Source organism: Psammomys obesus, unplaced genomic scaffold (assembly GCF_907164565.1).
Source record: "Psammomys obesus unplaced genomic scaffold, mPsaObe1.curated_primary_1811, whole genome shotgun sequence".
Lineage (NCBI taxonomy): Eukaryota > Metazoa > Chordata > Mammalia > Rodentia > Muridae > Psammomys > Psammomys obesus.
Genome location: NW_026596034.1, coordinates 27,950,838 through 27,962,261, shown reverse-complemented (window position 1 = coordinate 27,962,261; position 11,424 = coordinate 27,950,838). Strand labels below are relative to the sequence as shown.

The window sequence follows — 11,424 nt, the reverse complement described above, 5'->3', positions numbered from 1 at the left end:
CCTGTGCAATTTTTTTCCCAGAGTGTTGGTCTAATGAATGTTTAGACTTCTGTCATTACATTTGTTTGTTTATTTACAGGGTTTCTCTGTGTAGAGCCCTGGGTGCCCTGGACTTCCTTTGTAGACCAAGCTGGCCTTGAGCTCACAGAGATCCACCTGCCTCTGCCAGAGTGCTGGGATTAAAGATGTGTGCCACCACCTCTGCTTTATTATTAATTATGTGTGTGTGTGCGTGCACTTGCATTGGAGCTCTGGTGCCCTGTGTGACCAGGGTTACAGGCAATTGTAAGCTGCCCAACATGGATGCTCAGAACCAAAGGCAGCCCTACAAGAGCAGGGTGTGCTCTTAACTCCTGAGCCAACTCTCCAGCACCATCTGCAGTCATGTCTGTACAATCAGTCATTGTTCTAAATACTGAAAACATCGGGGAACGAAAGCCAAATCACTATTTCCATGGAAATTACTTTTATGGCTTTTTTTTTTTTTAAGGGCTTGAGTGAAAATTCCAGGGAGATCCAGATCAGATCAAGTACATGTTTGTTTTTGGTGGAGGCACACACTAAGAAAAACCTCAAAGCATTTGAGTAAGAAGCCTGCAGTGCAATTTTACATACAATAGACAAGGAGCAGGAGGAGTCTGGGTTCTGGCTGCAAGGGGTTACTGCCCTTACAGAGGACCAGGGGAACAGCGCCCATGTCAGGCCTCTTTCAACCTGTAATCCTGTTCCGCAATACCCTTTTCTAGCCGCCTTGGGCATTTGCACGCACGTGGGTGCATAAGGGACAATTGACACATGCACATAAATATTTTTAAACATGTATACATGTATGTACATTTGAAGATTTAACAAGGTGTCTGTTAGCCCTGGAGAGGAGGGTCCTGGCCATCCAAGTCCATGACAGTCATGCACTGATGACTGAGGTGGGAAACTGTCAGAGGATCTGCTCATAGTCCTGTTAAAAGTTCGGATGAATTGCAAGCTAAATCGGTTTTGAAACCTTAACCTCTGCATTGGCCAGGCACTTTCCTCCTAGGCAGAACTGAGTAGCCTCTGCTCCGCTCCCACCCAAGGACTACAAGGACCAGCGTGCTTTGCGGGCGGAGTTGCGCAAAGCTGCCCTTTAGCGCGTCACTTCCTCTCGCAACCAGGCTCTGCGGCGAGCGTGGCGAGAGAGCAGGATCGCGTGGAGGGCGCGGCGCGGGGGTAACAGGGTCTCAGGGCCACCTCTACACAACTGGCCTTGTGTGCGAGAAGGCAGTGAGGACCCGTGTTCACTGCTCCCGCGGGGAGGGACCCAGCCTGGCGCTCCAACCCTGCGGAGCCCCACATCGGGGTAGGAAAAGAAGTGGGGTTTTCAGCTTTTTGCGACTCTTATTTGTGGTCACACAAATGCATGTGTGAGCTTCTTCTAATGAAGGAGTTCTCCGAGGTCGTTAGGGGTTGTAGACACGACTTACAGCGGACCCTAAATATCGAAACACTCAGCAACTGCGTGGTCCTTCAGTCAGCTGCCCGGCTGACGTGATGTAGTTTGGGCTGCCTCGTCCCCTTGGCTTTTGTAGTTTGTAATATATACCTCTAGTTTAATTTCAGGTTGATGGCAGGTGTCAACCTCCTTAAAATAAACTTACTGTGATACCTTCCTGGAACTAACAGGGTTCTAGGATCACCCGTGCTCCTAGAAATACAAGACTTCTCGAAGGCCTTACACTTCAATGTAACAGGCTCTGTCAGTCCCTGCCAGAATAATCATTACCATTTACTGCAAAAAGGAGCCTGTATTTTGCACAAGTCTTAGAAATACCTTGCCGAAACATCACCTCTGACCTCAGTAAAAACTATTTGGTTGTTTTTCTACAAATGCTCCGCTGTGTCTAGCCATTGTATGAGCTCATATAATCACATGAAGTCAAAGTATGTTAATGCTAGCCAGACAGTGGTGACACATGCCTTTAATCTCAACACTTAGGAGGCAGAGGCAAGTGGATCTCTGAGTTCAAAGCCACAGTGGTCTACAGGTCAAGTTCCAGCCAGGGCTGTTACACAGAGAAACCCTGTCTCGAAAAAAAAGCAAAAAGAAAAAATAATGTTAAATACTATTCATGTTTTAACAGATGTGAAAACTAAAATAATCTACCCAATAATCACACAGTTAATCCGTGATAAAGCTGGAATTGAAACCTAGAAAGTACAACACCATGCCCACACCCTTAAGCACAACTGGTAGAAAACCATTCAGTGAGAGACTTTGGAAATTTGCTAGAGTGAGGCAGATTTACTCTTCTGTTGGGAAAAAGGAGGACAAAATAAGAACATCTATCCAGAAAGAAACCTTGTAGGGTGACGATCTGCCCAAAGCAAGCTGAAATCTGAAAAGGACGGTATAAAACAAAATAAATCCACATTCGTTAGCTTATAAATTTCTGAAGAAATTACAAGCTATTATAAGTTTATAAATTTTAAGCTTGAAGAAATAACTTGTGGAATTGGTGGCTTCACGCTTTATTAGAGACGGGAGCGGAGGTTGATTAGCAGGAAAACACGAACCTTAGTCTGAGCATTGTTGGGCTACTTTAGAGACTGCTGAAGCACCACAGTGCGTCTCTGCTCTGTGGTCTTAAGCTTGCTTTCTAATGGTTTGGCTTTTTGTCAGGGCCTCAGCTCCAGCTCCACCCATGTGGACCCCAGATGAGATTGCTCAGCTGTGCTATGCACACTATAATGTCAAACTGCCCAAGCAGGGGAAGCCTGAGCCAAACCGTGAGTGGACTTTGTTGGCAGCCGTGGTGAAGATACAGTCTCCAGCTGACCAAGCCTGGGATAGCACTGAGAAGCAAGTGCCAGGTGAGACTTTCTCTTTGTGAGCGGACCTGCTGTCCAGAGCCGGGCTGGATGTGAGCTGCAGCGTTTCTGTTTTCCCATGCTCTCCACCAGGTGGCGCAGTACTTCTGGTGGCGGCAAACCACCCCAAGAGTACTGCGGTCCTGGCGAGTCCACCCGTGGGAACCCCCCTGAGAACAGAGAAATGTGGACTTATTAAACCTGAACACGAGGAAGCGAAGCCTCTGAGGGTTCACTTTCTTAATGATTTGGGTTTGTTTGTTTGTTTGTTTGTTTGTTTTTCTCTCAGTGACAAAGGAAGTGGTCTCATTGGGAACAGGAACAAAGTGCATCGGCCAGTCCAAGATGAGGAAGAGCGGTAAGCAAAGATGGGGCTTCAAACAGTTGCTGTCTCTGTTCAAGCCCATGCTGACCTGTAGTCTCCTTGTCAAAGAAAAGAGGCCATGCTGGTTGGAGTGCCTGACCCCCTTGATTACTACTGATTCCAGCCCTCCTCACCCCCACCCCCACCTTGGGAGACTGTTTTTTGTTTTTTTAATGCGAATTTAGAGCCGAACATGGTGGTGTGTGCCTGTAATCCCAACACTCCAGGGGCTGTGGCAAGAACACCAAGACCAGCGTAATAAATACTCCGTGGCTCAAGGGAATAAAAGAAAAGAATAAATCCGAAGCAGAGCAAAATTTACCAGGAACATGCTTCTAAAACTCAGTCAGTACATTCAGGATTAAATCAAAGGTTCCGAGTTGTGTGGGGAAGGCGTCCAGGCTTACTAGTAGGTGGAGAAAGCAGCCAGAGTGGCTTCTGGAGTCCCAGAAAGCAGTCTTGAATTAAACAAACCCTTGGCATCAACAAGAATGTGGAAGTCCCTTCTGTTCCCCTAGCCATGTCTTCTGTGTATGAGAGAAAGAGCTCAGGCCCACTACAGAAATGTGTCATTGTGAGCGTGAAAATGACACCATGGTATAAGAGATCTCTATCCCTGATTTAGAGATACAAGATTTCTCTAGCCAGATGGCACAAGTGACTTGGAAAGATGAGGCAGGAGGATCTAAATTTCAAGGCCTGCTTGTGCTGAAGGTGGACTTGAAGAAGTGCTTAACCAGCAGAGTGAAACCCCATGTCAAATAAATAAATAAATAAATAAATAAAGTGTCAGGGGTGCTGGCACATGCCAGTAAGCCTAATACTCAGGAAGCAGAGACTGGTGGATTTCTGTGGAGTTCTAGTGAGCCCCAGGCCAGCCAGAGCTTCACGGTGAAACCCTGTCTGCTACCAGGCCACAAGGTAACTTTAATCCCCAGAATCCATGTGGTAGAAGGAGAAAACCAACTGCTTAGACCTGTCCTCCGACCTCTGCATGCATATTATATCATCTGCACACAGATCATGGCACATACATACAAAATAAGGAAAGTAGAATTACTGTATTATTTACATGTAATATCTTATAGATATCTTTACAAAAATGTAAAGAATCTGGGGACATAGCTCAGGGGCAGTGCACTTGCCTAGCTGCATAAGACCTTAGACTCAGTCCTCAAGCACTTGAAAATTTTGATCTATAAATCAGTGGTTCTCAAGTAGAGGTAGTTTTTGTTTGGTTTGGTTTATTTGGGGTGGGTTTATTTGTTTGTTTGTTTAGTATTTTGAAATAAGATCTTACTATGTAGCCCAGGCTTATCAAGAACTTCCTGTGTTGTTCAGATTGGCCTCAAACTCATGGTATCCCTGCCTAAGCCAGGGATTACATCCAGCACCATGGACCCAGCAACCAGTGGCAATTTTGTACCCACGGTACTTTTTTGGCATTGTCCAGAAGTATTTTTGGCCATCAGCACTTGGGGAGGGGTATTCTTGACATCTGGTGGGTAAAGGATCCTATATATTTTTGTTTGTTTGCTTGTTTGTTTGTTTGAGACAGGGTCTCTCTGTATAGCCCTGGCTGGCCTAGAACTCCCTGTATAGACCAGGTTGGCCTCAAGAGTCACAGAGAGCTACCAGCTTCTGCTTCCCAAGTGCTGGGATAAAAGACATGTACCACCACACCCATTTCATCCTATATTTAAAGGCTTTCCTTCTATACGAAGGCTTTTATGGCCACATATGTTGAGAAACTCAAGCTGCAAGTACATTGTCACCAATGACTGTGACACTTTCTCACAACCCCCTCCCCCCCCCCAGGAGGTAACATGGCTATGCTGAGTGCTGGCACGGGCACTGCTGTGTACTCTGCCAACCTCTCCAGATCTCATGTCTTCATTTGCTTCCTGTCTTTGCCACAGGAGACATCCTCAATGACAGCCACGCTGAGATCATAGCCAAAAGGAGCTTCCAGAGGTAAAGCTGCACTCCCCAAACAGTCTTGGTTAACCATGTCTTGGGGGTGAGGGGTTGCATTTCTCACAAGCTCGAAGCTAATGCAGATCATGTCACTCTGAATTACCAGGGTCCAGACCTCAGAATCACCTGCTAACACCCAAGTTTCTGAGTCTGGGGTATAAACGTAGTGATGGAGCACATGACTAGTGTATCAGGCCTCAGGGTTCAAACCCAGCACAGGGACAGGAGTGGAGAAGATGGCTAGCCTCTCCAGGGATCCTGACTTCAGTAGATCCAGGGCAAGGCCTGAGGTCTTCCCAACCTTTGAGAAGGACTCGCCGCCATCATTCTCACAGTGCCAGATCCCTGCCAGCCTCAGTGTTCTGCAGTCACCCAGCCAGGGAGCTCTCTTGACCACAGGGGTGTGTTGTTTATGCTTTTTTTTCTCCCTCCACTTAACTGATTCTGTAGTTCTGGGAATCAAGCCAAGGGTGTTGCCTCTGCCAGGCCCTCAGCATGCCGGTAAGGCACCCTGAGCCACCCCCAGCCTGCTCGTTCATTCTGATATCTTCAACCCTCAGATACCTTCTCCATCAGCTCCATTTGGCAGCTGTCCTGCAAGAGGATAGTATCTTTGTTCCAGGAACTCAGAGAGGACGTTGGAGGCTGAGACCTGACCTGTCCTTTGTGTTTTTCTCTAGCCACACACCCTGTAAGTATCGCCAAGCCTTCTAACGTTGCACTGGCTTCCTCCCTATGCTTGCCTTGCTCTTGGGGATGTTTCTCCCAAAGGTACAGCTAATGGCAGTGATGTATATACACAATTACATTTCTACTGAGGGAAAGCAGAAGGCAGAAATGGGGCAGTGTGGCGTTCTCAGACTGTTAGTTCTCAAAGTCAGGACAGGGCAGCTTCAAGCTGCACCCCTACAAAGTATAATAGAGTTACTGGGGTTCAAAAGCCTAAAGTATTACTACAGTAACTTATCCTAAAGCTCATTTCATTCATTCATCTCTTCATTAAACAAATAGATATTTTTCTCTTTTTTTTTTTTTTGAGACAAGTTTTTTTTTTTTTTTTTTAATTTATATATTTAAAAAGACTTGTGCGTGGGGGCGCATACGCCACTGTATGTACATGGAAGTCAGACAACTTGTAGTAATTAATTCTCTGCTTCTACTAAGTGGGCTCTGAAGATAGGACGCAGTTCATCAGGCTTGCAGCAAGCACCTGTACATACTGAGCCATCTCACTGGCATGAGACAGGTTTTATGTTAAGTTGTCCTGGCTGGCCTTGATCTCAATATGTAGGCCCATGTTGGCCTTGAACTTCAGCTATCTTCCTGCGTCTTGTCTCCTGAGGGCTGGGAAGGCAGGTGTGCTCCACACAGCCAGTGTCTTTGTATTTTTGAGGCAGTCCTGCTTTCAGTCCGCCTTCCCTTGAACTGAAGTTACGGGAGTGTGCCACCATACCTGTCATGAACCGGTATTCTCCATTACTCAGACACAGAGGGATACTAAGTAGAAAGCAGTAAACAAGGGTCTGGGGAGAGAACGCAGTGGTGATGCTTGCTTAGCGTGAGGACAGACCCGGGGGATCTATCCAGGATGTCAGCCTGCTTACAAACTACACAGACCAGCATGCTCGGACACACTGCTCTGTGAGCATCTGTACAAAGCAAGAAAACTCAAGACTGTCTAGTAGGTATTTCAAAAGTAAAGGCCGTGACAGTCTTCTGTTCTTAACTGAGAGTGTGGTGGTTTGAGGAGGGCAGAGGTCATTAGTGAGAGGTAGACAACCGAATAAGTGCAAGAGAGATTTAGGACAGTGGCTCAGACGCCATGATTGTATGTGAAGAAGGGGGAAGAGGCAAAGATGACTTCCAGGTTTCTCCTCAGGGCCCTGGAGGAATGGCGACAGTGTGCTGAGAAGCAAGCGGGAGAAACAATAGCTGTGGCGTGGGTTAGGTTCTCTCTTCCTTTTGTTAATTGTGGTAATTGGATTTTGGTTTGGCTTGTTTTTAAGATCTTAAGTAAGAAATTGGCAGCCCTTGTTGATCTTTAAAACTCTGGAAACTGTTTTGCTGGAAAAAAAATCTTCAACCACTGATATAACCCCCTTGGTTCATGAGTAATCTCTTCCATTGTGGTGCTCCCCCACCCATGGTTTGGCTGCAAAAAGGAAGCACACTGCCTAGCAAATGTGACTCCCTGGCTGCCTTGACATTTACTTCTCGTTACTAATTAATAATTTGGTGTCTTGGTTAGCTACATTAGACTCCTGCTTTTGTGTTCTGTTAGTGTGAGTCAGTCTCTGTATCCAGGCATTCTGTCACAATCACATCTCTGAGTGTACAGAGTAGGAGGTGGACCCCATGAGTTCTCCAGAGTGGCGGTCACCTTGCCAGGTCCCTGGAAGTCAGCCAGCCAGAAATCGTCCTGACATTTCTCCTTCGGTATCTCTCTTGCCTTTGCCACTCTCGGCTTATAAAGACTGCTAGAGTACTTTTCCCATTAGGTTGGCGTTTGTAGAAATAGCTCCCTTCTCAAGGGAGTGCTGTGCTTTCTCCCGACCTCAGGTTTTCTTTGTTTTTTGTGGGCACAGAACAGATGAAAAATCTGTAAACCAGCACAGGGAAACACTGCAGCTTTCAGAAACACTGGTGTAGACTTGACTTTGCAGTTTATTGTGGGTCTTTTCTGATGAATACACATCATAATATCAAGATGGTATTTTGAATAATGTTCATCAAATTTGCTCAACCATGAAATAAGCCTCTACTGTTTCCCAAGGCATCTTACAGGCTCCCAGTCCAAAAAATGCCCTTGGGAAACCTTGCTCATTGTAAATCAGTAGTCATCAGGCTTGGGGGTTTAACTCGGTGGCAGAGTGCTTGCCCAGTATCCACAAGACTCAGTTGTGATCTCCAGCATCGCAAAACAAAAGTCTTTCCCTAAAGCAGTCGAGGTTGCTCAGTGGTTAAGGACACTGTTCTTCTAGAGAACGAGTTCAGTTCCCAACACCCATGTTGCACAGCCCACAACTGCCTGTGTGTCCAGTTTCATGGGATTCAAGTCCCACTTCTGGCCTCAGCAGGTACCTGCACACATGTGAGACACACATACACACACACTTTTTTAAAATGTCTCCCCCTTCCCTCACCCCTACCCGCACCCCTTAAGACTACCCTTAAAGCTGTAGTTCTCAGCTCAGGATACTTTCTCCAAAAGATACTTGGCAACATCTAGAGACGTGTGTGTGCGTGTGTGTGTGTGTGTGTGTGTGTGTGTGTGTGTGTGTGTGTGACAGTGGCTGTGTAGTCTAAGATGTTCTTATCCTCACAACTCTGCTTCTGCCTCCTAAGTGTTGGAATTACATGTGTATCAACCAGGCTGGCTCTGGAAAATCTTTTGATTATCAGACTGGGGGACTATCAGCATCTAATGGATAGAGGCTGTCTAATGGCTAACATACAGGAGCACCTCCATTACTCACAGTTTCCTTCAGCCTAGGCGTGGTGACACCCTACCGATCCCAGCACAGAAGAGGCAGGGGCAAGCGGTTTAGGAATTCAAGGGCACCTACAGCTAATAGGGAATTAAGGCCAGTCTGAGTTACAAAAGGCCTTTATCTCAAAAAAGAAAACAAACAAATGTCCTGAGTAATGTCCTTGAGACACTCTGGTCCAAACCTTCCCTGTGGTAGAAATTACTTGAGACCTTTGTTTAAATATTCAGTTTCCCATAAGTCTCTCATGGAGAAGTTTTGACTTGCAGGATCTAGGAGAGAGCCTTCATCAAGAATTCAGAGATTTTTATTAAGACTTTAGTACATGCAGTGTTTCTTGTTTGTTTGTTTATTTATATGTGTATATATAGTTAGTTTATAAAAAGATTTATTTGCTTATCGTTATGCTTGCTTATTGTTCCTGATGTCATGAGCATGTGTGTGCTTATGTGGACCATTTGCATACAAGTGCCAGCAAAGACCTGAGGGCATCAGGCCGCCTGGAACTGGAATTACAGGAAGTTATGAACCCCCTCAACGTGGGTGCTGGGAACCCAACCTGGGCCCATAGGCGAACAGCAAGCACTCTTAACCCCTGAGCCATCTCTCCAGCCCTAATATTAATTTATTATTGAGGAAAGAAGGGTGTCTGTGGAGGTCTCCGTGTGTAAAGTGCTTGTCATCAAGCACCGAGCCTGAGTTTGAATCCCTAGAACCCACGTAAGGCCAGGCACACTAGCACATGTCTGTAACATGTCCCAGCATTCCTGGGACATCTGCAGCAGGGAACAAGCTCTTCTCTCAAACAAAGCGAGAGGTGAGGACTGACACCTGCACACCTGCAGTTGTCCTCTGACCCACACATGTGCATACGTGCGTGTGCACACGTGGTTTGGTTTTGTGTTTCTTCCTCTTTTCATGGTGGATGCAACAAGAGCAGGCCTTCTGCTCATTAGGCCTGTGCTCTGCCAACTGCCTACCTCTTTACCACCTGCCCACCTCTTCCTCCCCCTCAGCTCAGCAGGGAAAACAAATTGACTTTGGTTCAATGGCCATGATTCCTTAAGCTTCCATCAGAATGGTCTACTCAGCTTATTACAACAGACTTCTGGGCTCCACCTTCAGAGTTTCTGATTCAGCATGTATATTAGATCCCAGTAATTCACTACACACACACACACACACACACACACACATATACACACACACACACACACACAGTGTTGGGGGATTGAAATTGGGATCTCCTTTATGCTAGGCTATCACTCTACCACTGCTCTCCAGCCTCACAATTTGTATTTCTAATTCCTAAGGGACATCAGTGTCACTGGTCTGGGAGACTCATCCTGAGAATTCTTGGATAAGGGGTTTCTTCTCGTGCAGGTGGGGATGCCTCCATCATTCCAATGCTTGAGTTTGAAGAACAACCTTGCTGTCCTGTCATCAGAAATTGGGCCAACAACTCACCTGTAAAAGGGAGTGATAATCTAGGGGATTCTAAAAATAAAAGAAGTTGTGAAGACCCTGAGAGTCCTGCAGCCAAGAAAATGAGGCCCGGAACACCTGCCAGGTCACTCTCCAATTGTGTAGCTCACCGTGGGACACAGGAAAGCAGTCCAGTCAAACCAGATGTCAGCAGCTCTGATCTCACCAAGGAAAAAATGGATGCTGTCAATGGAATAGCTCCAGGTAGCTTCAAGGTGGTGGATGTATATAGAACGGGAGCCAAGTGTGTTCCTGGAGAAACTGGAGACTTGAGACAGCCAGGCGCTGCCTACCACCAAGTGGGGCTGCTTCGAGTTAAGCCCGGCAGGGGAGATAGGACATGCTCCATGTCCTGCAGTGACAAGATAGCAAGGTGGAATGTCCTTGGATGCCAGGGTGCACTGCTAATGCATTTCCTGGAGAAGCCCATCTACCTGTCAGCGGTGGTCATTGGGAAGTGCCCATACAGCCAGGAAGCCATGAGGAGAGCGTTGATTGACAGGTGAGAGGCAGTGGGGAGGGCAGGGGAAGGTGTGCAAGGACCCAGAAGAGTCCCCACTGGTAGACTCAGCAGTTGCACATCTTGACAGTTTTTCTAAAGAAATAATTAAGAAAGTATAAGTCTTAGGTATGCATTGTATTTGCAGTAACGTAAAAAAAAAGGGAAACCAGAAATGCTCTACAGTTGGAAACGAAGTGATTTATTTTGTTAAAAATAGTATTGATGAATATTTAATGTAGAAAGATGTTTATGATGTTTAAAGAGCAATTTAGAAGATGAAGTGAGCTCCACCTTGATCTTAAAATATGTATGTGCGCAGAGAGCTGTAGGAGGCTGTCTGTCGATAATTACCTCTGAGTCATGGTGTTGTGGGTTGTTTTCCTCTTTGTTAATGCTGTGCATTATCATTTTTCTACTGTGTGCTTCTGCAGTAAGCAGAACAGTTGCCAGGGCTGGAGAATGTATCTCGTTGGAGAAGTGCTTGCCTAATTTAAATGAAGCCCTAGGTCGACTCTCACCACCCCATGGAACTGGGCGTGAAGACATAGACTTCTAGTCATAGCATTGGGTGGGGGAAGCAGGAAGATCAGAAGTTCAGGGTTACCCTTAGCTGCATAGGGAGTTTGAGGCCAGCCTAGGCTACAGATCCAGTCTCAAAAAGGAAAAAAGCAGGCAAACAAACAAGAAACAATATAATTGTCATTATACTTTAAAATATGTGTGTGTGTGTGTGTGTGTGTGTGTGTGTGTGTGTGTGTGTGTGT

The 11,424-nt window shown here is 46.2% G+C and overlaps 1 protein-coding gene across 8 annotated transcripts in view; it reads left to right on the top strand.

Annotated features, from left to right (window-relative positions):
• The first annotated feature begins 1,175 nt into the window (after positions 1-1,175).
• Positions 1,176-11,424, top strand: part of Adat1 (adenosine deaminase tRNA specific 1) — a 47,495-nt gene continuing 37,246 nt past the window's right edge. For all 8 annotated transcript variants that reach the window (XM_055621398.1, XM_055621395.1, XM_055621391.1 and 5 more), the window contains exons 1-6: positions 1,176-1,336; positions 2,657-2,847; positions 3,134-3,202; positions 5,128-5,182; positions 5,746-5,876; positions 10,057-10,660. In XM_055621398.1, coding sequence (XP_055477373.1) covers positions 2,679-2,847; positions 3,134-3,202; positions 5,128-5,182; positions 5,746-5,876; positions 10,057-10,660 — 1,028 coding nt within the window. In that variant the 5' untranslated portion in view covers positions 1,176-1,336; positions 2,657-2,678. The remainder of the gene's footprint in view (positions 1,337-2,656; positions 2,848-3,133; positions 3,203-5,127; positions 5,183-5,745; positions 5,877-10,056; positions 10,661-11,424) is intronic.